The following is a 27,909-nucleotide window of genomic DNA, read 5'->3' as shown; positions in this document are numbered from 1 at the left end:
GAGAGTGAAACGAAAAATATGCAACAAGTTTTATTGCCAATATCAAACGCCTAAATTAATATGGTTCTACCATAAGATATTGATACTTGGATCATAAAGTAATAGCAATGTCATATTGCTTATGCCGTGTTGCGCATCCAGGCCGCGAGAGAAATATTTCCAAGTCATGTTGTGAAGATAAAAACATAATTTGCCAATTCAAAACATCAAAGAATATTTATGTTGAACGAATAGTTTGGTAATTGTTTATAAATCTAAATTCAACGTGGATATATATAATATATAACATAGAATAGTAGTGATCGCTAATAACATCTTCAAAGGACCATACCCACAAGTAAATTTTCATTTAATAATATTAGTATCATTGCGCATATGTTTCAGATTTACAGCTTCTATTTCTTACGTTAATCCATTACTGTAATAACATTCACATTTGGTTTTACTTTTTCTAATCTATGACAAACGTTTTATTGCATTGAACATCTTGACGTTTGATGCTTTGTATATTTTCTTTGGGAAAAATAATTACTTGATGAGAGTCAGATTACCGTACACATGTAATAATCCATACATGCACAAATGACACGATAACGATAACATTTTGATTTTCTTTACCTGAATACTTGTTTGTGATACAGAACATATCAACGATTTACGGGTTCACAGAAGGCTATTATTATTTTATTTTCATATATAAATATAATTAGGTACCTGACAGGTGCAACAACCCACGACTACAACAAGATTGAAGAAACTCATTGAAGAAAGGCAAAATGAATAATTTTGGGATATGTCTAGGCTTATTTTGAAATTGCGCATCAGTAAATCTAAATCGCGACTAAAACTTTTAACATAACAAACATGAAATTTCAAATCTGCCCGGCGCGATATTGTAAAATTGGCAAGCGGATAGATATTGCTAAGTTTGCCACACCTTCCTGTAACTGCAGGTGCAAGAATCTGTAAGGAAGTCGCAATTTTGTCCGCGCGAAATAAGCATCGTCCGTTGTGTACACATACAGGTGCAACGTGGGAAGACTCGATTCACACTAGGTTAGCTCAGGCTCTAATGGCAAATCCGTTCCATGAAAAATCAGAATCTAATTTACGTTTATTGGGACGAAAAATAGTATATATATATATATATATATAAACAAGTATGTATTTGTATACCTTTAAATAATTTCAAAAATCAAAATTAAAATATTTGTAATTAATGGAGGAATAAATGAATATCAATTACTAGAAATAAAAAAACTTCCCAAAATAATAAACACGTAATATTTTCGAATCGAAGTTTGAGTTGGTGGATGGATAAAAATTCATAGTTACAAATTTTGTGATAGTTAATTTGTGTTATCTTTGTTGGGGTATCTTCAACTAAATTAGAAGTCCTATACTTCAAAAATAATTTTCAATCGTACATCGAGCATTCTGATTGTTTGAAATTCAGCTAGTATCTATTCACAATTTATTTTTAATTTAGATAAAAACTAAGCAAATCATGATATGTGATATGAAAAGTTGATAACGCCATTCCATTTTATCAATGTGATCACAAATATATATTGTAAGAACTGATAAGATAAGTAAGTACCAAGTGATAAGTGCCAAGAACGTGCATATAATTTTATATGGCTATTGCTTTGTTTTTCACAATGTAATCCAAAATTGTGAAAATTTATTCATATTTTTTTTACAAGAAATCACTTTCGAGGTGACCAGCAACTATTCAGACTTATTTAGCACTGAAAAATGAAGTCTCCGAAGAAAAAGGCAACACGATTACGCCTTCTCATGAACTAACATGTGCATCAATTTCGTAGTAAGGGATGTATCAGTAGATGTAGTAATTAACTGGATTGAATATTGGATCAATGTTGAATACATCAAATTAATTGAATGGAACATTTAGGCGGGGATTTTTAGCGCCTCGTTGTTTTGTGAATAATAGATCGGAATCAAACAAAGACGAACGAAAATGAACGTTCGAGGATAATGTTCAAGAAAATAAGCACATCGACAAAACCTTACCAAGGAGTCGATTTAGAATAATTCTACGTATTTGGTGAAATCCATAAACTGTTCAACTAGGCATGGCCTTTTCGGGTCAAATTAGCATTTCAGTTCTTGTAGATTCCCATCTAGATATTTGATGTTTGTGATAGACTATAATACCATAAACATGGGCACTGAGGGAAACGAGACGGAAATGCATGTCCGGCAAAACTTGTTTAATTTCTCAGCAGGACTTTTCATCCATTTAGTGATCGAGGTGAAATACATGTCGTGGTCTGATGAATTTAACGTTGCTGCATCTGCGTCACCTTGCAGACGTCTCAGTGATGTTTATTCGTCTGTAAACAATGATACTGCATCTAAGGAGACACGGCAGTTATGTTTTGCTATAGCAAGATTATGGAATTTTGAAAAAGTCCAGAATAACTTTATTGGTATTTTCATTTTTTTATAAAAAATATTCCATACCGTTTGTTTTGAAATTGATCACCATATTCTGAAATATAGTTTTGTGGAGCACAAATCTAAAACATGTTGGACTTCAAATACGTGATATCAGCACTTCGGACTCGAATCAATTCATCGAACCAATCATTAAAGCCTAAGCAAGGTTCGGATTAATTGAACATTATAATTACCAGCTTGTACATATTTCATTGATTTGGTCTAATAATTACACGTTTTTTTTTTTATTAATCATCACTATATACACATGAATGAAAATTAAATCGAACGTTCAAGTCTGGCGCTTTGTGACCTATTAATTTGGAATTACATGATATATAAAAGATTGTGTATATAGAAGGTAAATCGCCCAATTGTTGAATTGAATTATTATTAACATATTTTGTGTTCGTTCGTTTTCAATGTATTACCAATAAAAACCGTAAGCGAATTGAAGGTACTCCTGAAATATGCGCACCAAGATGTCGCATAACCTGAACCCTAAACTAGTACACAATCTGAGTGCAGTTTGTGCGCCATCTTGGTGCGCATACTTCAGGAGGTACGAATTGAATATCGTTCTATGGCGTTATATTAATATTTTTGTGTTCGTTCGTTTTCATTGTATTACCAATGAATAATCGTAGGTGATATTGAATTTCGTTTCATGGCAGAGTTTTAGGTTGGCTTCTATTTGATATTATTCAAGTTGCTCTATAATGACACCTAACGACTAATTTTATATTATGTTTCAACATGGTTTACCAATCAAAACTCATAGATAACAATCATTCTGTTTTAATTCAATGTTGTTGCGTATCGGGATGCTAAGTTTTTTCAGCCTATTCAAATCTTTCAAAGAATACCTATGTCACAATGTTTATATCCAAACTTCTTTGCTACAGATCCAATGTCTAAGATGGTTTAATTGAATATTTGGTTGCAGTTTTAAATACAACATTAAGAAAGATAAATCAATAGCACCATATATATTACCATTGTCAAAATGTTGGTATAGTAGCGCGTATTTTGTGATTCCTGTAGCTGCGATTTCTTCACCTTAATCCGTAATAATAATAATATTCACGTTTGGTTTTACTTTCTCTGATCGTTGTTAAATGTTTTAATACCTTGGATTGGCCTTTACGTCTTGTGCAACGTTTTATCGAACGCCGATGTCACAATGCGTTGACTTCGCCAAAACATGAAAAATTTAATTCAAGACGAATTTCAAGCAAACACGAAATCTTGTCGTGTTAATTCAACTCAATGAAATATTATACGCAATGATCTTGAATTTACAACTGCTTTGTTTTCTTTCTTAGGTTGAGAAGAATTTTCCATAAATTACGTTCATAAATTCGACCCGAATTTTTTTTAATGACGATTGGATGAAAAGTTGCATCAAACCACAGCTTATTTATTATTCTGTAAATTAACTTCCTGATACAAATGAAAACTTATAACATCTCGTATTTAAAAGATTTAGATCTGTGTTATTGTGAAAGGTGTCAGAACAAGAGATATCATTATTCCTTCAATTCAATGATGATGATCAATCTCTAACGTTATATTTTTGAATCTCTTTGAATGACATGTTGAGGACTTATTATTTTCAGTTTTTCAATTAACACAAATATATAACGTTAATACAAACATCAACTATACTCAAATATCAACATATTCTCTTATTTCACAATGTAGGCTATGACGTATCCGCACTAAGGTAATTGTGTATTTCATGGTTAGAGTAGATGAGAGTGAAACGAAAAATATGCAACAAGTTTTATTGCCAATATCAAACGCCTAACTTAATATGGTTCTACCATAAGATATTAATACTTGGATCATAAAGTAATATCAATGTCATTTTGCTTATGCCGTGTTGCGCATCCAGACCACGAAAGAAATATTTTAAAGGCATGCTGTGAAGATAAAAACATAATTTGCCAATTCAAAACATCGAAGAATATTTATGTTGAACGAATAGTTTGGTAATTGTTTATAAATCCAAATTCAACGTGGATATATATTATATATAATATAGAATAGTGGTGGGCATAGGCTGATCGCTAATTACATCTTCAAAGGACCATAATCACAAGTAAATTTTCATTTAATAATATTTGTATCATTGCTCATATGTTTTAGATTTGCAGCTTCTATTTCTTACGTTATTAACCCATTACAATAATAACATTCACATTTGGTTTTTTTACTTTTTTTTATTCTATGACAAATGTTTTATTGCATTGAACATCTTGACGTTTAATGTTTTGTATATTTTCTTTGGGAAAAATAATTACTTGATGAGAGTCAGATTACCGTACACATGTGATAATCCATACATCCACAAATGACACGATAACGATAACATTTTGATTTTCTTTACCTGAATACTTGTTTGTGATACAGAACATAACAACGATTTACGGGTTCACAGAAGGCTATTATTATTTTATTTTCATATATAAATATAATTAGGTACCTGACAGGTGCTCCAACCCACGACTACAACAAGATTGAAGAAACACATTGAAGAAAGGCAAAATGAATAATTTTGGGATATGTCTAGGCTTATTTTGAAATTGTGCATCAGTAAATCTAAATCGAGACTAAAACTTTTAACATAACAAACATGAAATTTCAAATCTGCCCGGCGCGATATTGTAAAATTGGCAAGCGGATAGATATTGCTAAGTTTGCCACACCTTCCTGTAACTGCAGGTGCAAGAATCTGTAAGGAAGTCGCAATTTTGTCCGCGCGAAATAAGCATCGTCCGTTGTGTACACATACAGGTGCAACGTGGGTAGACTCGATTCACACTAGGTTAGCTCAGGCTCTAATGGCAAATCCGTTCCATGAAAAATCAGAATCTAATTTACGTTTATTGGGACGAAAAATAGTATATATATATATATATATAAACAAGTATGTATTTGTATACCTTTAAATAATTTCAAAAATCAAAATTAAAATATTTGTAATTAATGGAGGAATAAATGAATATCAATTACTAGAAATAAAAAAAACTTCCCAAAATAATAAACACGTAATATTTTCGAATCGAAGTTTGAGTTGGTGGATGGATAAAAATTCATAGTTACAAATTTTGTGATAGTTAATTTGTGTTATCTTTGTTGGGGTATCTTCAACTAAATTAGAAGTCCTATACTTCAAAAATAATTTCCAATCGTACATCGAGCATTCTGATTGTTTGAAATTCAGCTAGTATCTATTCACAATTTATTTTAAATTTAGATAAAAACTAAGCAAATCATGATATGTGATATGAAAAGTTGATAACGCCATTCCATTTAATCAATGTGATTACAAATATATATATCGTAAGAAGTGATAAGATAGGTAAGTACCAAGTGATAAGTGCCAAGAACGTGTATATAATTTTATATGGCTATTGCTTTGTTTTTCACAATGTAATCCAAAATTGTGAAAATTTATTCATATTTCTTTTACAAAAATCACTTTCGAGGTGACCAGCAGCTATTCAGACTTATTTAGCACTGAAAAATAAAGTCTCCGAAGAAGAAGGCAACACGATTACGCCTTCTCATGAACTAACATGTGCATCAATTTCGTAGTAAGGAATGTATTAGTAGATGTAGTAATTAACTGGATTAAATATTGGATCAATGTTGAATACATCAAATTAATTGAATGGAACATTTAGTCGGGGATTTTTAGCGCCTCGTTGTTTTGTGAATAATAGATCGGAATCAAACAAAGACGAACGAAAATGAACGTTCGAGGATAATGTTCAAGAAAATAAGCACATCGACAAAACCTTACCAAGGAGTCGATTTAGAATAATTCTACGTATTTGGTGAAATCCATAAACTGTTCAACTAGGCATGGTCTTTTCGGGTCAAATTAGCATTTCAGTTCTTGTAGATTCCCATCTAGATATTTGATGTTTGTGATAGACTATAATACCATAAACATGGGCACGGAGGGAAACGAGACGGAAATGCATGTCCGGCAAAACTTGTTTAATTTCTCAGCAGGACTTTTTCATCCATTTAGTGATCGAGGTGAAATACATGTCGTGGTCTGATGAATTTAACGTTGCTGCATCTGCGTCACCTTGCAGACGTCTCAGTGATGTTTATTCGTCTGCAAACAATGATACTGCATCTAAGGAGACACGGCAGTTATGTTTTGCTATAGCAAGATTATGGAATTTTGAAAAAGTCCAGAATAACTTTATTGGTATTTTCATTTTTTTATAAAAAATATTCCATACCGTTTGTTTTGAAATTGATCACCATAATCTGAAATATAGTTTTGTGGAGCACAAATCTAAAACATGTTGGACTTCAAATACGTGATATCAGCACTTCGGACTCGAATCAATTCATCGAACCAATCATTAGAGCCTGAGCAAGGTTCGGATTAATTGAACATTATAATTACCAGCTTGTACATATTTCATTGATTTGATCTAATAATTACACGTTGTTTTTTTATTAATCATCACTATATACACATGAATGAAAATTAAATCGAACGTTCAAGTCTGGCGCTCTGTGACCTATTAATTTGGAATTATATGATATATAAAAGATTGTGTATATAGAAGGTAAATCGCCCAATTGTTGAATTGAATTATTAACATATTTTGTGTTCGTTCGTTTTTATTGAATTACCAATAAATAACCGTAGGCGAATTGTATATCGTTCTATGGCAAAGTTTTAGGTTGGCTTCTAATTGATATTGTTCAAGTTGCTCTATGATGACACCTAACGACTAATTTTTTATTATGTTCCAACATGGTTTTCAATCAAAACTTATAGATTACAGTCATTCCGTTTTAAATCAATGTTGTTGCGTATCAAGATGCTAGGTTTTTTGAGTTTATTTAAATTTTTTAAAGAACATCTATGTTACAATGTTTATATCCAAACTTCTTTGCTGCAGATCCAATGTCTAAGATGATTTAAATGAATATTTGGTTGCAGTTTTGAATACAACATTAAGAAAGATAATTCAATAACACCATATATAATATTACCATTGTCAAAATGTTGGTATAGTAGCGCGTATTTTGTGATTCCTGTAGCTGCGATTTCCTCACCTTAATCCGTAATAATATTAATATTCACGTTTAGTTTTACTTTCTATGATCGTTGTCCAAATGTTTTAATACCTTGAGCATATTGGCCTTTACGTCTTGTGCACCGTTTTATCGAACGCTGATGTCACAATGCGTTGACTTCGCCAGAACAGAAAATATTGAATTCAAGACGAATTTTAAGCAAACACGAAATCTTGTCGTGTTAATTCAACTCAATGAAATATTATACGCAATGATCTTAAATTTACAACTGCTTTGTTTTCTTTCTTAGGTTGAGAAGAATTTTCCATAAATTACGTTTACAAAATTCGACCCGAATTTTTTTTAATGACGATTGGATGAAAAGTTGCATCAAACCACAGCTTATTTATTATTCTGTAAATCAACTTCCTGATACAAATTAAAAACTTTTATCATCTCGTATTTAAAAGATTTAGATATGTGTTGTTGTGATAGGTGTCAGAACAAGAGATATCATTATTCCTTCAATTCAATGATGATGATCAATCTCTAACTTTATATTTTTGAATCTCTTCGAATGACATGTTGAGGACTTATTATTTTCAGTTTTTCAATTAACACAAATATATAACGTTAATACAAACATCAACTATACTCAAATATCAACATATTCTTTTATTTCACAATGTAGGCTATGACGTATCCGCACTAAGGTAATTGTGTATTTCATGGTTAGAGTAGATGAGAGTGAAACGAAAAATATGCAACAAGTTGTATTGCCAATATCAAACGCCTAAATTAATATGGTTCTACCATAAGATATTAATACTTGGATCATAAAGTAATATCAATGTCATATTGCTTATGCCGTGTTGCGCATCCAGACCACGAGAGAAATATTTTAAAGTCATGCTGTGAAGATAAAAACATAATTTGCCAATTCAAAACATCAGAGAATATTTATGTTGAACGAATAGTTTGGTAATTGTTTATAAATCCAAATTCAACGTGGATATATATTATATATAATATAGAATATTGGCGGGCATAGGCTGATCGCTAATTACATCTTCAAAGGACCATAACCGCAAGTAAATTTTCATTTAATAATATTCGTATCATTGCGCATATGTTTCAGATTTACAGCTTCTATTTCTTACGTTATTAACCCATTACAATAATAACATTCACATTTGGTTTTTTACTTTTTTTTATTCTATGACAAATGTTTTATTGCATTGAACATCTTGACGTCTAATGCTTTGTATATTTTCTTTGGGTAAAATAATTACTTGATGAGAGTCAGATTACCGTACACATGTAATGATCCACACATGCACAAATGACACGATAACGATAACATTTTGATTTTCTTTACCTGAATACTTGTTTGTGATACAGAACATATCAACGATTTACGGGTTCACAGAAGGCTATTATTATTTTGTTTTCATATATAAATATAATTAGGTACCTGACAGGTGCTCCAACCCACGACTACAACAAGATTGAAGAAACACATTGAAGAAAGGCAAAATGAATAATTTTGTGATATATCTAGGCTTATTTTGAAATTGTGCATCAGTAAATCTAAATCGCGACTAAAACTTTTAACATAACAAACATGAAATTTCAAATCTGCCCGGCGCAATATTGTAAAATTGGCAAGCGGATAGATATTGCTAAGTTTGCCACACCTTCCTGTAACTGCAGGTGCAAGAATCTGTAAGGAAGTCGCAATTTTGTTCGCGCGAAATAAGCATTGTCCGCTGTGTACACATACAGGTGCAACGTGGGAAGACTCGATACACACTAGGTTAGCTCAGGCTCTAATGGCAAATCCGTTCCATAAAAAAATCAGAATATAATTTACGTTTATCGAAACGTAAAATAGTATATGTATATATATAAACAATTATGTATTTGTATAACTTAGACTAATTTCAAAAATCAAGATTAAATATTTGTAATTAATGGAGGAATAAATGAATATCAATTACTAGAAATAAAAAGCTTTCCCAAAATAATAAACACGTGATATTTTCGAATCGAAGTTTGAGTTGGTGGATGGATAAAAATTCATAGTTACAAATTTTGTGATAGTTTATTTGTGTTATCTGTGTTGGGGTATCTTCAACTAAATTAGAAGTCCTATACTTCAAAAATAATTTGTAATAGTGCAGAGTACTGATTACGTGAAATTCAGCTAGTATCTATTCAAAATTTACTTTTAATTTAGATGAAAACTAATCAGATCAATGTTATGTAATATGATAAGTTGATAACGACGTTTTATTTTATCAATGTGATTATAAATATATTGTAAGAAGTGATAAGATAAGTAAGTACCAAGTGATAAGTGCCAAGAACGTGTATATAATCTTCTACGGCTATTGCTTTGTTTTTCACAATGTAATCCAAAATTGGGAAAATTCATCTATATTTTTACAAGAAATTACTTTCGAGGTGACTAGCAACTATTCAGACTTACTTAGCACTGAAAAATAAAGTCTCCGAAGTACAAGGCAACGCCAGTACGCCTTCTCATGAACTAACATGTGCATCAATGTCGTAGTAAGGGATGTATTAGTAGATGTAGTAATTAACAGACTTAAATATGAGGTCCATGTTAAATACATCAAGTTAATTAAATGGAACATTTAAGCGGGGATTTTTAGCGCTTTTTTGTTCTGTGAATAATAGGTCGGAATTAAACAAAGACGAACGAAAATGAACGTTCGAGGAAAATATTCAAGAAAATAAGCACATTGACAAAACTTTGCCAAGGTGTCAATTTAGAATATTTGGTGAAATCTGAAAACTGTTCAATGTGTGGCAATGTGTTTTTCGAGACGGAGACGGAAATGCATCCCCGACAAAACTTGTTTAGTTTCTCAGCGGGACTTTTCATCCATTTAGTGATCGAGAATACATGTCGTGGTCTGATGAAGTTGACTTTGTTTCATCTGCGCCACCTTGCAGACGTCTAAGTGATGTTTATTCGTCTGTAACCAATGACATTGCAAGATGATGAGAAATCATAGGCCAATTTCATGGCTGAAATTAATTTTATTACTTTCTTCGGTTTTTATTCAAATACTACATTTCGTTAAATATTTTAAAATTTAACGTTATAAAAATATAGTTATAGAAAGCGGCAGAAGCGCGAATCTAAAATGTGTTGCGCTTCAATTGCATCCGTAGTTGAAACTCGACATATTATAATTCATCGAACCAATCATTAGAGCCTAAGCAAGGTTCGGATTAATTGAACATTATAAAAACCAGCTTGAACATATTTCATTGATTTAATATAATTATTACGCGTTGTTGTTTTTATCAATCATTATATATGAAAAGCTATTAGGCTAAAATTAAATCGAACGATATTTCACGTTCATTAAAATTGTTTATTTCATTATTAATAAATAACCTTCGACGAAATATATCGTGTCAGGGCAGAGTTTTGTGTTAGCTCCAAATTTCGATTTTACAAGTTGCTCTATGATGACATCTAACGACTAGATTTCTATCACGTTTCAATATGTTTTATCCAATAAAATACGCTTTTACATAACAAGTATTTTCTTTTGAATCAATGTTGTTGCTCATCACGATGCTAAATTTTCTTGCGTCCTTTTTATAACTTGCATGGAATACCTATAGTATATTGTTTATATATAAACACAATTGGTGTAGATCCAACATCTAAGTGATTAATTTGAATGCTTGGTTGCAGTTTTAAATCCAATATTTAGAAAAACAAATCAATAACACCATATTACCAATGACAAAATGTTGGTATAATAGCGCATATTTTGTGATTTCTGTAACTGCGATTTCTTCGCCTTTTAATCAGTAAGAATAATAATATTCACGTTGGGTTTTACTTTCTTTAATCGCTGTTAAATGTTTTAATACCTTGAGCATATTGGCTGTTACGGCTTGTGCACAGTTTTATCGAACGCTGATGTCACAATGCATTAAATTCGCCAGACCATGAAAAGTTGAATTCAAGACGAAATACAGTCACGATCTTGTCATGTTATTTTTTGGTTTTCCATATTTAATTAATAATATGCGCTCTAGCATAGTAAACACGTAAATAACGATATTCAATCCGTAATTCAATTATTGTAAGAGATACAGAAGCTTGAGTTATGGGCTTCCCTTTTAATTACGCTTCAAATAATTCCAATTTTATTTTGTTCCATATACTTAATTATTACGTTGATACAAGCATCGATAATATTCAGTTATCCATTTTATTTACAATGTATGATGTATTCGCATGATGTTTATTCTGTATTTCAAGGTTAGATTAGATGAAAGTCAAACTGAAAATATGCAACGAGTTTTATTGCCAATATCAAACACATAAATTAATATGGTTCAACCAAAACGATACTTAAACTATAAAGTGATCTCAATGTCATATTGTTCATGCCGTGTTGCGCATTCAGGCCACGAGAGGCAGATGTCATATTCATGTTGTGAAGATAAATCACATAATTTGCCAATTGACAACATCAAAGAATATTTATGGTAAACTAATAATTGGTAAATATTTATAAATCAAAATTCGGCGTTGCATGATATATACAATATAGAATAGTGGCGGGCATTGGATGATCGCTAATAACATCATCAAATACCCATAACCACGATTATATTTTCATTTATTATTGAAAGTATCATTGTGCATATGTTTTAGATTTGCAGATTCTATTTCTTACGTTAATCCACAACAATAATATCATTCACGTTTGGTTTTACTTTTTCTAATTGATGACAAAATGTTTTGATACCCCAAGTAAATGTTTTAACATCTTGACGTTTAATGCTTTGTATATTTTATTCAGAGAAAAATAATTACTCAGAGTACCTTGCATATGTTATAATCTACAAATCCACAAATGGTACGATAACACATTTTGTTTTTGTTTACCTGAATACTTTGTTTGTTTGTAAAACCAGACACATCATCTCTATCAACGATTTACGGGTTCACAGAAGCTTAGTATTATTTGATTCGTTCATATGTAAAGATAATTAACTAACTAACAGATGCTTCAACCCACGACTACAAAAAGAACAGAACAAAATTTATAAATAGAAGAAAGGCAAATAAATACATTTGTGGAATTGTTAATTAAGGCTTATTTTAAAATATATATAAAAAAAAATTTTCGCATAAAATTTCAAACCTTTCCCAGCGCAATAATGAAAAAATTGGCAAGCAGATAGATATTGCTAAGTTTGCCACACCTTCCTGTAACCGCAGGTGCAAGCATCTGTAAGGAAGTCGCAATTTTGTCCTCTCGAAATAAGCATCGTCCGTTGTGTACACATGCATTAGAAGTCCTAGACTTCAAAAATAATTGGTAATCATGTATACAGCATGATCATTGCTTGAAATCAGCTACTAGCCTCTCCACAATTTACTTTTAAATTAGATAAAATGTAATTAAATTACTGATATATATATATATATATGTGATATGATAAGTTGGAAACATGATTCTAATTTATCAATGTGATTATAAATATATATCGCATGGTGGTGATAAGAACGTGTATATAATTTAAATTACAATTGCTTTGGTTTTCACAATGTAATCCAAAATTGGTAAATTCATCTATAATCAAGAAATCACTTTCGAGTTGACCATCAACTATTCAAACTGACTGAGGACTAAGATAGAAATTCTTAGTAAGAAAGTACAAGGCAACGCGATCACGTCTTCCCATAAACTAACGTGTGCATAAATTTCGTAGTAAGGGATTTATTAATGAATGTAGTAATTAACTGACTTAAATATGGGGTCAATGTTAAATACATCAAATTAATTGAATGGATCATTTAAGCGGAGATTTCTAGCGCCTTGTTGTTTTGTGAATACAGTAATGGGTCGGAATCAAACAAAGACGAACGTAAATGATCGTTCGAGGAAAATGTTCAAGAAAATAAGCACATCGACAAAACCTTGCCAAGGTGTCAATTAAGAATCTTTCTGAATATTTGCTGAAATCTGAAAACTATTCAATGTGGAATGGTATTTTACACAGGTCAAATAAGCATTTAAATTATCATGGACCCTCATCTCGATATTTTACATTTTTGATAGAAAATAATACCATAAACATGGGCACTGGTGGAAACGAGACGGAAATGCATGTCCGACAAAGTTGTGTAATTTCTCAGCGGGACTTTTTATCCATTTAGTGATCGAGGTTCAATGCATGTCGTGGTCTAATGAATTTGACTTTGCTGCATCTGCGTCCCTTTTCAGACGTCTCATTGATGTTTATTTGTTTGTAACCAATGACATTGCATGTAAGAAAAATTCACGACAAGTATGTCCTGCTATAACAAGAATATGGGATGTTGAAAAATCCTAAGCCAAGCTATTCCCAGGTCGGAAATTAATATTTTTGCCTTCCGTTTGTTTATTGAAATACTATGTTTCGTTGAATGTTTTATGTTTGCGTTTCGATTGAACATCATAATCATGAAGCACGGATCTAATATGTAATATGCTTCTAACGACTATCAGACTCGAATCAAGAGCGGTTTATCAGCAGACTCGAATCATTATAATTCATCAAACCAATCATTAGAGCCTGAGCAAGGTTCGGATTAATTGAACATTATAATTACCAGCTGGCACATATTTCATTGATTTGATTAAATATTTACACGTTGTTTTTTTGTATTCATCACTATTTGTAAAATAAATAAAAAATACTATAAGGCCCTACATTAAACGGAACGTTAAATGGAAGTCTGGCGATCTGTGTCTCATTGATCAAGCTTTACATGATATATTAAAGATTGTGTATGCAGAAGTTTAATCGTTCAATTGTTGAATTCAAATATTAATATATTTTGTGTTCGTTCGTTTTCATTCTATTATGAATACAAATATATCGTTCCATGGCAGGGTTCGAATTGAGTTTTTACAAGTTGCCCTATGATGACACCTAACGACTAGATTTATATTAAGTTTCAACATATTTTATCCAACGCGCTTATACATAACAAGTATTCTGTTTTGAATCAATGTTGTTGCTCATCACGATGCGTGTAGCTCCAATTTATTTTGAAGTTTGGTTGCAGTTTCAAATATAATATTTAGAAAGACAAATCAATAACACCATATTACAGTTGTCAAAATGTTCGTAATTCCTGTAGTTGCCTTTTCTCCACCTTAATCCGTAATAATAATAATATTCACGATTGGTTTTAATCTAATCGTTGTTAAATATTTTAATACGTTGGGCATATTGGCCATTGCGTCTTGTGCAACGTATCATCATACGCTGATTTCACAATGCATTAACTTCGCCAGACAATGAAAAGTTGAATTTCAGACGGACTACAGTCACGATCTTGTCATGTTTTTCTTGAATATCTTTATTTTTATACAAATGCACTCTAGCGTAGTGAACATGTAGGCTAAATATAGATTTTCAATCCGTGTTCTTGCAAGATATACAGGTGCATGAGATATTATTCCCCTATTAATTCAAGGGTGACGATCAATCTATCTCTCCGAATTGACGCCGTGAAGAAGAATAATCTTTATTTTGTTCAATTAACTCAGATACATATAATGTATTAATGTTAATACATGTATGGATTCAACTGCACTCGAATATCAACTCATTCTCTTATTTTGCAATTTAGGTATGTATTTCACGGTTAGAGGAAATGAAAGGAAAATATGCAACAAGTTTTATTGCCAATATCAAACGCATACAATAATATGATTCTACCATAAGATAATGATAAATGAACCATAAAGTAATCTCTATATCATACTGCTCATGACGTGTTGCGCATCCAGGCCGCGAGAGAAAAATTTTAAATTCATGTTGTGAAGATGAAAAAAATAATTTGCTAATTCAAAACATCAAATAATGTGAATAGTAGAGGAATATCTTAGATGTTAATTATTCGTAATTCAACGTTTGAAATATCGTATGGAATAGGGGCGAACCTTGATGTATTAATGAATGTAGTAATTAACAGACGTAAATATGGGATCAATGTTGAATACATCAAATTAATTGAATTGAACAATTAATTAGGCGGGGATTTCTAGCGCCTCGTTGTTTTGTGAATAATATATCGGAATCAAACAAAGACAAACGAAAATGAACGTTCGAGGAAATGTTCAAGAAAATAAGCGCATCGACAAAACGTCGCCAAGATGTATTTTGGAATATTTTTTGATATTTGGTGAAATACCTAAACTGTTCGATTTAGCATGACAATTCCCAGGACAAATTCCATTTCAGTTCGCATGTACTCTCATCTCGATAGTTTACATTTTTGATAGAGACATTGAGTATAAAGGCCATAAACATGGGCACTGGTGGAAACGAAACAGAAATGCATCCCCGACAACACTTGTTTAATTTCTCAGCATGACTTTATCATCCATTTAGTGATCGAGGTGAAATATGTCAGGTCAAAAAAGCATTCAGTTTTCATCTTGATATTGGACATTTTTTTCAGGTCAAATAAATATTTCAGTTCTCATGGATCGTCATCGCGATAGTTTACACATTTTTCATTGTGTTTAATACGATAAACATGGGTACTGGTGGAAACGAGACGGAAATGCATGTCCGACAAAACTTGTTCAATTTCCCAGCGGGACTTTTCATCCATTTAGTGATCGAGGTTCCATCCATGTCGTGGTTTGATTAATCTGACGTTACTGCATCTGCGTCACCTTGCACCTTGCAGACGTCTCTGTGATTTTATTGGTCTGTAACCAATGATAATGCATGTAAGAAAACACAAGAATACACGACAATTATGTCTTGCATAGCAAGATTATGGAATTTAAAAATATCTTTGGTCAAATTATATCTAGGTCCAAAATAATCCATTTCGTTAAATGTTTTGAAATTAAACATCATACTCATAAATATAGTTTTGTAGCGTACAAATCTAAAATATGTTGAGATTGAATTACGTGGTATGGTATCATCACTTCTGACTCAAATCATTATAATTCATCCAACCAATCATAAGAGCCTGAGCAAGGTTCTAATTAATTGAACATTATAATTACCAGTTTGTACATATTTCATCGATTTGATTGTTTTTAATCATCACTATATACACATAAATACTAAAGGCATTGAAGTAAATCGAACGTTCAAGACTGTCGCTTTGTGAGCTATTAATTAGGAATTCCTTAATATAATATAAAAAAAAGATTGTGTGGCTGAAGTTTTAAATTTTAATAGTTCGAATTTTTCAATTCAATCGCTTCCAATAAATCTTTTGTGTTTGTCAAGAATTATCATCCGATTATCAGATTTCCTATGTTGCTCTACGGTGACATCTACCGACCAATTTTTTGCCGATGTAGTTTTGTTAATTTTTGATCTCACTGTGAGTGATGTAAACTTACGACATACCAAAAAGAACCTTTCAACAAATTGCTATCAAAAAATATAAACGAAAATATGCTGTTTTGAATCAATGTTGTTGCGTATCCAAATGCTGAGTTTCAATTTAAGTCTTTAATCAGGCCTGCCGCATGCGGCCCGCTAGATACTTCTGTGCGGCCCGCGGGTGATTTGGAAACAAATCTTTGTTATTATTTTTTTTGTTACATTGTTATTCATGCAAGCGCGCCGCTACTCTGATCATATTAGAAATCGTGAGATTTATGTTTTGCACCAGTTTCAATAAATATCGAACTTGGTGTAAAATTGGTGTGCCCTTCGCGACCTTCGCGACCGAAATTCGTCGCTCGACCTCTCGCCCCCGAGTTTCGAAAACCCTGATTTAGATATCTCGGTATTCAAACTGAATCACGCTCAAAACAATATCGGTATACAATCTCACACCCATTAGTGCATATTAGCAACCTATTAATAACCCCACTATTTTTTAGTTTATGAAACTGAAGTTTCTTTTTCAAATTTAGAACTTGAAAAACAATTTTTTCATTTATGAATGCTGCAGAAATTCTCGCACAAAAGATATTGCTATTTACTGTAAAACTTCAAAAATTTGGAGCAGATTTTGTAGAAAAATGTAATTTAACAGTCGAAAAAGTACAACAGAGGAAGATCTATCGCTACTAAACGGATTGTTTGTCCAGCCTGCAATGGAAATATCTAGATAGATAGATATGACTGAATACTTATATGTGGGACGATTTTACAAAACTGAACCTGAGTAAAATATTTTCCTGCAGTCAGTTTATACTGCTACACGCAATACCTAATTCTAATAAAAAAAAAAATATTGAGAAAGAAGGGTGGGTTTTCAAGGTAGATGAACCACTAAATACTCAAGAAAATAAGATTCTTCATATTTTTAAGCTTTTCAGTAATGAAAGTGTTTCATCAAATTTAACTGTTTCACAATATTATTTTGATTTGAAGTTCATCTTGTGAAATATGTATGTGGCAAAGTTTGCGGCCCGCCGGGCCTTCAGATTTATCCTTGAGGCCCTCGTGGTAATTTGAGTTGTGCAGGCCTGCTTTAAATGATTAAATAAACTTCTTTGCTGACGATACAATTTATTTAAATATTTGGTTGTAGTTTTCAATATAATATTTAGAAAGACAAATCAATAACATTATATTACCATTGTCAAACTGTTGGTATATTAACGCATATTTTATCATTCCTATTATTAATCCTTAATAATAATAATATTCGCGTTTGGTTTTACTTTCTCTAATTGTTGTTAAATATTTTATTGCCCTGAACATATTGGTCTTTGAGTCTTGTGCAACGTTTTATCGAACGCTGATGTCACAATGGATCGAATTCGCCAGACCATAAAAAGTTGAATTCAATACGAAATACAGTCACGATCTTCTTGTCATGTTATTTATTGTTTTTCCATATTTCAATAAAGTGCACTATAGCACAGTAAATATGTAAATCTATATTTCCAATGCGTGTTATTGTAATAGATACAGAAGCATGAAATATTATTCTCTTAATTCAATAGCGACGATCGATATTTGACTTTCTCTTTTAAGGACGCCGTAAATGATCATAACTTTTATTATGTTCAATCAATTTGAATGTATAAGATTAAAACCATCATAGATTGTATTCAAATATCAACTTATTCGCTTATTTAACAGTGTATGACGTATTCGTATGATGTTAATTTTATATTTCACGGTATGATGAGATGGAAGTGAAACTAAAAATATGCAACAAGTTTTATGACCAATATCGAACGCAAAAATGATATGGTCCCACCATAGAATATTTTCATACTTGAACCATGAAATAAATAATAAATAATGTCATATTGTTCAAGCCGTATTGCGCACCCAGGCCACGAGAGAAAGATAAAACACCACAATTAGCCAATACATAACATCAAAGAATATTTATGTTGAACGAATAGTTTGGTAATTGTTCATGAATCCAAATTCAACGTGGATATATGTCTTATATGTAATATAAAATAGTGGCGGGCATTGGCTGATCGCTAATTACATCTCCAAAGAACCATATGCACGATTATATTTTCATTTATTAATGTTAGTATATATCATTGCACATATGTTTTGGATTTGCAGCTTTTATTTTTTTACGTTAATCCATAAAAATAATAACATTCACGTTTGGTTTTACTTTTCCTAATATATATATATGACAAATGTTTTAATACCTTGACCATCTTGCCGTTTAATACTTTGTATATTTACTTTGGGGGAAAATAATTACTCGATAAGTGCCAGAATACCTTACACATGTTATTTACACCTCCACAAATAACATATTATTCTATAGGGAATATTCAAATACTCAAAACTTTATCAGAAAGAAGCTTTGGAGTATAAGCAAGACATAGCTGCCGCGTATTTTAGTGTCTCCTTACAAGCAATATCATTGGTTACAGACGAATAAACATCACTAAGGCGTCTGCAAGGTGACGCAGATGCAGCAACGTTGAATTCATCAGATCACGACATGAACTTCACCTCGAGTGAAATAATTAAAAAACGTCATGCTGGGAAAATAACTATAACTCCGTCTCATTTCCACCAGTACACGTGTTTATGGTATTATACTCTATACAAAGTGTAATATGAGGTGCTGTGAAAACCAACATGCTCACTTGACCTGAAAAACGCCATGCCAAATCGAAATATTAACGTATTTCACAAAATACTCAGAAAATATTCAAAATTGACACCTTGGCAAGGTTTTGTCGATGTGCTTATTTTATTGTGCATTTTCCTCGAACGTTCATTTTCGTTCGTCTTTGTTCGATTCCGACCTATTATTCACATAACAACAATGCACTAGAAATTTCCGCTTAAATGTTCCATTCAATTAATTTGATGTATTCAACATTGATCCGATATTTAATTGAGTTAATTACTACATTCATTGATACATCCCTCACTACGTAATTGATGCACACGTTAGTTTGTGAGAAAGCGTAATCGCGATGCCTTGTACTTCGAAGACTTTCCATCTCATTCCTCAGTAAGTCTGAATAGTTAGTTGTTGATAACCTCGAAAGTGATTTCTTGTTAATAAAAAAGAATTTTCCCAATTTTAGATAACATTACGTAAAACAAAGCAATCGCCTTACAAAATTATATACACGTTCTTATCACTTCTTACGATATATATATATATATATAATCACATTGATAAAGTATAATCACGTTATCAACTTATCATATCACAAATATATCATTGATTTGATTAGTTTTTATCTAAACTAAATTTCAGTGAAACAGTAAGCTCAGTACACGATTATAAATTATTTTTGAAGTTTAGGACTTCTAATTTAGTTGAAGTTGCTCACGCTATCCATCTCAGATAACACAAATTTACTATCACAAAATTTGTGACTATGAATTTCTATTCAACCATTAATTCAAATTTCGATTCGAAAATATCAGTGTTCATTATTTTGGATTTATTTTTTATTTTTGATAAATGATATTTATTTATTTATTCCTTTATATATTACAAAGATTTTGAAAATTATTCGACATTATACAAATACCTAGTTGTTTATATATATACTATTTTTCGATCCAATGAACGTAAATTATATTATGATTCTATGGAGAGGATTCTATTGCCTTTAGAGCCTGAGATAACCAACTGTAAAACGAGTTTCCCATGTTGCACATGTATGTGTACACAACGGACGATGCTTATTTCGGACAAAATTGCGACTTCCGTACAGATTCTTGCACCCGCTGTTACAGAAAGGAATGGCAAATTCAGCAATATCTATCCGCTTCACAAATTTTCACAATACTGCGCTGGGATAGATTGAAAAATCCACGGGAGTCATGCTAAAAAGACTAGACCTTGACCAGCGTTTCCCAACCTTTTTTGGTCGCGGACTATTTTCTCACCTGGACCTGGGAAAATACTTTACTAGTATACTTTTGTTCAAGTGCTCATAGTTGTTAATTTGCGACTTTGTCGTATAAAAATTAATATATAAATCCTATAAAATGAATGCTGTGTCCTTGTAAACAAACGTATGGTTATTGATTTTCGGAGAATCTCCTTGTAAGCATTTTTGCATCAGGATTTTTGAAGCATGTGTAATAGTTTGTGGAAGTTAGTTTAATAGTTATTGGAAACGAGCTGCAATGCGTTCAGTATGTTCATTTTCATGCAAAACTAATGAATTTATATAGTTCCCAGATGTGCGCTACGAAACTCATTTTCTAGGCGTTTTTCAGTGCCTCGTCTCACGGCCTAAGTGTTCGCGCGGTTGCAATTCGTACCTGCTTTCCTGTAGAACAAATGAAAGTTTAGTCGGGACACGGTAACAGAAAGTTATTTAAATTTCAAGTATTTTACAGGCCTAAACCGAGGCAATTTTGAGTTCTTGTTTAGATCCGTACCTTTGACCTACACTTGGTTAAATGGCGATCATGTCTTTGCAGAGACAGCTAAAAGCTCAAAATTGGTAAAAAGAATGAGCTGTTTGCGAATCTGTTATCTGCATTACATCTGGACGTTGCTGGTTGGATGCCCAAGGTTTCAGCCTAAATTCCTAAACAATGAGCAGAATTTTTGTAGCCTGAACAGAGTTCGGAGATGCTGTTTATGGTATAGTAGACTCACAGCCTTCACACATCAAAGAAACGTGATGCCTCAAGTTTAGTTGGAATCAAGAGTTGGATTCAGCCATTTAACACTTGGTCATGGATGAAACAGAATTCAAAACTAAGAAGTTTTCTAATCTATACTTGAACGCATTATTTTTTCTAATTACAAGCGAAGTCACACTACGGAAGCGCTTGTTTGCTTAGCCCCTCGCGGTGCCATGACAATTGTTCCAGATTTGTATCCATGATCACGTCATGACAATAACTCAAATAACACACTTACTCGGAATTGCGTACTTCGTGATGGGCTATTAACTGACAAAGATTCAATATTGAGTGATTGAGAACATTTATTTAGTTGCATTAACATGATGAAAAATCCAGATTTCGTGATCGGAGCACTTGCGGCGGCGACAAGATGAATAGATTTAGCATTATAAAGTATGACATATTTCAAGCAGCTGATTCTTAATTTTCCATTGGTTGTATATTTACCTTTTGACTTCTAAATCTTGAATATCCTTTTTTGTAAAATATTTCTGCATCTCTAGAATTTTGGATGGTCTGAAATGGCCCAGTTGGCATTTACATAAATGTTGTCAAAATGTATACCGAAGCTGCCTATGTCCTAGTACTTCACCATAGTCCAATCTTTGACTGTAAATAAATTATAGGTATGATAATATAAATTGAAATATTAGAAACCATGCAATGAACAACATATATGCAGACATGCTACATAAATATTTAAAAAGATTGATGACCTTTCACCCTGATGCCAATGCACATATTGAAATTGAAATATATATGTATTTTGTTTTGTTAACTCAGTAGCAGCAAAACAGAACATATTAGTTCTTGGTAAGTGGGTCTTGTTCTTTTAAATTACTCATAGCGAGCAGACAAAGACATATTAACATACATTGGAGAACTTTTTGACCTGCCGATTGCATCTAAAAGTTAACAAATTGAGGTGAGACGATGAGACCGCGCGCCGCATTTGTGTAAATTTATGGCATTTAAACAGACAAATACTATAAAATGAATGAAGTTTTAGGAAACATTAATATAGAATAAGCAATATTACCTCATATTGTCGCCAATGAGAATTATTTTGGATGCTTCTTAACCTAAATGTGATTTATTTTCATTTTTATAGATAGAATATAAATTTCACATGATAAATAAATGTATTATTGGTTAAATTTGACACCGAATTGAAGATGGTGAGGTTACCTTGAAATTGGGGCCTTCATACGAAGTTAGGCACTTTGAAGGTAGTGATTTGCGTGCATGTATTTTAGGTTTATTTGATTTCATATCTTTGAGCATCGCTCCTTGTTCCATCGTGAATTCGAATTGACAAGATTGATCTTATTCAAAAACAGAAAATCTCGTAACGTCTGCACTTTGTTATTGCATACGCATACCATAGACTAAACATGCGATAGAAACGTGTGCAATGCACTGCATGTAAGTAGCACGTGAAGAAAACGTAGGAAAGTAAACTCCCTTTTCCTGATTTGATATTGCTTTATCAGGGCAGATTTTGTCATTTTGTTTAAGGCTGTCGAACGAGTAACAATGATCTTCTCAAGGTGTGTCTTTATTTTGATCGTTTGCTTGTTGTTCAACCCGGCTGTTGGAAAACCAGGATACCGTCGTGAAAACGAAAATTGTGCATTGCCTGTGTCTGAGAAAGTCAATTATAATATGGTGAGCAATCATAAAAATTATTGCATTGAGTTGAAAAAACAAATACTTGACGATAAAAAGGGTTTAAATAACGCCACGTACGTATACGCAGGCTTGTCCATAGGAAACGTCCCATGGGATGGGAGAGCACTCAGAGCACACATTTGTATTTCCCATGGGACACGTAAATCGTATGATTTTCGTCGAAATGATGGTAAAACATTTCGTTATGGATGTCGTGTTCATATAATTGAGCATAGCTCTCTTGTTAGTTATAAAGAGCAAAATATATTCAACATTAAAAATATACTTCGTGAAGGGGCTGATTGACACATTTATAATAGTTATGCATGTTATAGTTTTGCATGTCTTTTCGTACTTGTAGTCCTATTTAGTAGACGCTAAACCTAAATTTAACAACTTTCATTGAGTTTTATTCTAATGGGAATCCCATAGATGGGATGTGATGGGACAGGCATATATAATTGCTATAAGATGGGATGGGATGGGGACAGAAAAATATGTCCCATGGACAAGCCTGCGTATACGTATATATCTATTTAAGGAATGTATATATTCTATACTGAGAAAATTGATTAAGGATTTAACCACGTAGCCTCCAGAGAATTTTCCAGCTTCTTCTGTAAATATTTGTATCACTACATTTGCAGCTTCCTGATTCTTGGTATCAAATTCTAAACACCAATGATCCAGTCGAACGCAATGTGCCATGTTATGTGATCAAATATTTCAAAGAAACTGCCGACGGAATTTTCGCTGAATTCCAGGGTATTTCATCAGTGGAAAAGTAAATGATTTTGATATACATAAATAATTTATTATAAAATAGTTACCTACTAATCGGTTTCAGTATGCACTGCCCTATTCGGGATTATAGAAGTTGAATAAGTTTGTCAACCGTGAATGTGCGGCGTTAACAACTGACAATAGCAAATAGATTATGACGATGGAGATAGGTAAACTTTTGAAATGAGGACTTTAAGATCCAAAATGGAACATACCGACGTAGTTTTTTTTTTCCGGTTAGTAACGTGTTGGTTACGGATTGAGTTATGTTTGCACCCTAATATTGAGTTAAAGTTATTCCTATCGGGACTATAAATCTATCGCTTTTTTCAGTGAAAATATGTCCGATATTTTCTGAGTTTAAGATTTATAAAAGTTTTAACAGCCGACAAACTGGTGTAACAAATAATAGTAGAATGAATTCTGCAGACGCAGAGAATTGCTAAACCGGATATTATATTCGATAAGAAATAATTGGAGTGGCATACGATATAACTTTTGTAAATAAATGTTTCACGACTGAAATAAAGAAGTTACTAATGAAATTTTCAGTTTCTTAGTATGTGCTTACGTTTAACATGTTTTTTTCCTATGCAGGGGTACAATGTCACTTAACGAAATCATACCATTCCGTTGGTATGACAATGGAACTTCAATCACCAGACGCGACCCAAATTTTGGTTTGTAAAAAAAAATTACTTGTTAAATTTGAAGTAATTTGAACTTTTCTAACAAATGATCCTTTTTTTGCAGAATTTTTGTGGTTTATTGGGGGAAAACCTAACGGAGCAGGTGAACATGCTTTGGAAGGTAAATTCTCGTGATTTTTATTATAAACTTTTATTTTCACTATGATTCACATTGCTATAAATTATTCCATATAAAAAATTGATCAAAGCAGATGCACTCAAAAAACAACCACGTAGCAAATATATATAATAAGGCAATCCTAGCAAAAACATGTAACTCAAAATGAATATACCAAAGATAGTTCTTTAACTTTCTCTACTTCTTCAAGTGACATGAATTTATCTTCCACAATACGATGTATACCCTTTAGTTGTCTTTTTCGGATTGACTCGGAAATTTACAGACATTCTTCAGTTCGCCTAATTTGCACTGTTTTTGATGATAAGTAATACTTTAAAAAACAAGATAGCGCGAAAGGTAAAAAAAAACTCAATGAACTCTTAATGAACAAACGTATTATTGAGCTACAATCCTACTACTAGATATCTGTGCATTGAGGAAGTGAATGTGCTGTGAATGCATAGAGGAAGATGGTGACAGAACTGATCAATAAATATACTTTCTTCAATTTGTTTTGCAGAGATTCATTACATTAACGAGCATCCGATGAGTTGCTTCACAGATTATGAGCATTATTACATGTGCTTGCAGTGTGGTGGAGAAGGTCAGTATTGATTTCAACTAAACATTTCAGCTGCAATACAATCAAATATTAGTATCATATTATTAAAAAGATTCGTTGGGCGTTTCCTAGACATTGACACAGAAATAGACATGGATACTCGAACCTCCTGGAAACACTCATCAAATTGTACAAAATAGTAAGGTAAAAATCCCGTTTACCGTTGATGAAATCAAAACTGATAATTTCATGATCGCTTTGATTGAAGAAGGAAGCAGGTTTGCTCTCAAGGTTAATTTGGGAAGGGCAGCAGTTGTTGCCATTTTAAATCGAGCGATTTTATTAATGTCGATTATTCTTCCTTGACAATGTAGCTTCATAAATGCTTCTCCAATTCTCTCTTTTCAGGTCCACAGTATATATGGGTACATAGTCGTAATCCACATCCCACTGCAGAAGACATTCTACGAGTTCACAAGAAGCTTGTTACAATCGGTGGTGGCTGGAGCGCAGTTCCCTTGTACTTATCCGGCTGTCATAAATCCAGCATGCCAGAAACAATTGCTTACTAAAATGCTAATGCCTACTAAATATTATATCTAATATATGTAATTGATGTTATACAATGCTAAACATATCAAAAATGTAACCCAGTAATCGCATAACCTATTCAAAAATGTAAGTTAGGAAATAAGTTTGTTATAACTAATGGCATCGTCTATAACTTTAGGACAGCAGAATAAAATTGCTGGAACATTTACCAATTATAAATATTAATCATAGTCAGCTTTTGCGTTTTCATTTCCAAAAAAGGGTTGTAGGGACTATGTCCGAAGTGTGTTTCATCTACGCGTCTCATCCGGCTAATCGTAGGCTAGACTTTTCCAACAACGTATCCGAGTAGAACACCGGATTCTGCATCAGTGTCTTTTACATGCGAATGAGACCCCCAACGGATGTACTGTACTGGGCTATTCACAAAAAAGATTGACTTAGCCAGTCAAGCGTATCACCCGTATTTGGGGCGTTCGTTTGTCGGTTGACGCGGTATATTGCGTATGATGATGCTATTTTATAAACTTTGCTGATGTCTTCTATTTTGCTTCGTGAAAAAAGCTTTATGGTTATAAACAATCCCTATCATTTGGTGTTATTATATTGACATTTCATTTCACCATTCATTGCTGTTGTAACTTGAAGTTGCTCATGTCCCCGGAAATCCGAATTTGTGGCGATTAAATTTTCTTTCTTTGTTCAAAATAAAAGATAAAATAGATATTTCATTTTACGCGTTGCAACATAGCAATGCAACCGTATTCGATCATACCCTGCGGGCGCGCACCGGTACATAGACCGATGTCCGGTCTTTCCAGAACTTGTCTGCTGATGTTCAAGTCCGGCTGTAGTATGAAACAGAACATTCCTAAAGTGTAAAAACAATGAAAACAAGAGAGCAACGCTCAAATATATGGACACGTGGACTAGAGCGAAACAGGGTTTACCTTTGACGTTACCGGTACCGTACCCTCAAAAAGTTCCGGGTTTCCAGTCGCAAGAATTTTCACAGTCAGTCGTCACGCTTGGCGGATTAAAAACCATGTTCCCATAATTAAAAATTAATTCATAGAAAATTAAGGAATAAATGAAAGTAATAGACTTCTGGCAAAAAAATCAATCTTCAACCACTGAAAATTCCAAAGCAATTGGTCCAGTATTCGAAGAGAAAAGCTATTTTTTAATGGTAATGACGAAAGAAAATAACAATAACAACAAAATTTTGAAACGATCGTTATGGCCACTAAACGTGTCCAAAAATCCATGGGAAGGTATTGCGGTCTGCGGATAATGGTTTTTTAAAGCGATCAACATACAAACGTTCAATGACCGTAGAGGACATTCAGCTTATGCTAATTTCAAGCAGACACGTGCTGGAACTCTAAAATTAAAACTGTAGACCAGTGGTCCGTGGTCGGCAAACTTTATGTATTTGCAGGCCAAATATAGACTTTTTTGGTAGCGCGCGGTCGCAATATTTCCGTCTTCGAATAATCGCCACAATAAACTTCAAATTATGGCGCTTTCGCACCTTCTATTGCTGCGTTAAAAGTCTGCCATATTTAGATGTGTATGTGACATTTTTTTATATATATTCCAACAATATATTGTTTTTATTCACTTATCATCATATATATGTTGCTTTTATGGCAAAAGTTTGAGATGCTGACTGGGCATGGGCATATTTATTCTAAGTGCAATGCATCTTAGATAAAGCTTCTCCCAGCAATATGGGCTTCCGAACGTGCAGATCACACGTTTTGTCCTGTCTCACAGATGAGCTGTGACGCAGTCCCAGCGTCTCGGGGTCCAATTTTCGTCGACACGTTTCGTCGAGTTGAACATTGAATCCCTTA

General features: G+C 32.7%; 1 protein-coding gene and 3 long non-coding RNA genes across 4 annotated transcripts; 2 read left to right on the top strand and 2 right to left on the bottom strand.

The window, feature by feature from the left end:
• Positions 1 to 1,939: 1,939 nt before the first annotated feature.
• LOC144419949 (uncharacterized) lies at positions 1,940 to 9,152 on the bottom strand. The gene is made up of 2 exons (XR_013474390.1): positions 7,636 to 9,152; positions 1,940 to 3,596 (listed from the first exon to the last, which is right to left on the bottom strand). It is a non-coding gene; the product is annotated as an uncharacterized LOC144419949 (long non-coding RNA).
• Positions 3,013 to 5,103, top strand: LOC144419948 (uncharacterized). The gene is made up of 2 exons (XR_013474389.1): positions 3,013 to 3,148; positions 3,792 to 5,103. It is a non-coding gene; the product is annotated as an uncharacterized LOC144419948 (long non-coding RNA).
• A 6,098-nt stretch (positions 9,153 to 15,250) lies between the features above and the next one.
• LOC120336167 (uncharacterized) lies at positions 15,251 to 17,068 on the bottom strand. Its single transcript, XR_005568756.2, has 2 exons — positions 16,614 to 17,068; positions 15,251 to 16,304 (listed from the first exon to the last, which is right to left on the bottom strand). It is a non-coding gene; the product is annotated as an uncharacterized LOC120336167 (long non-coding RNA).
• A 6,122-nt stretch (positions 17,069 to 23,190) lies between these two features.
• On the top strand, positions 23,191 to 26,284 carry LOC120336259 (uncharacterized). Its single transcript, XM_039403891.2, has 6 exons — positions 23,191 to 23,340; positions 23,991 to 24,127; positions 24,724 to 24,806; positions 24,880 to 24,936; positions 25,457 to 25,540; positions 25,907 to 26,284. Exons 1-6 carry the CDS (start codon positions 23,209 to 23,211, stop codon positions 26,068 to 26,070), a joined length of 657 nt encoding a protein of 218 aa, XP_039259825.2. The 5' UTR covers positions 23,191 to 23,208; the 3' UTR covers positions 26,071 to 26,284.
• Positions 26,285 to 27,909: the final 1,625 nt, after the last annotated feature.

The sequence above is a fragment of the Styela clava genome, chromosome 2 (genome assembly GCF_964204865.1).
Source record: "Styela clava chromosome 2, kaStyClav1.hap1.2, whole genome shotgun sequence".
NCBI classification, from domain to species: Eukaryota; Metazoa; Chordata; class Ascidiacea; order Stolidobranchia; family Styelidae; genus Styela; species Styela clava.
The sequence above is the reverse complement of the archived record's forward strand: the minus strand, read 5'-3'. Positions and strand labels throughout refer to the sequence as shown.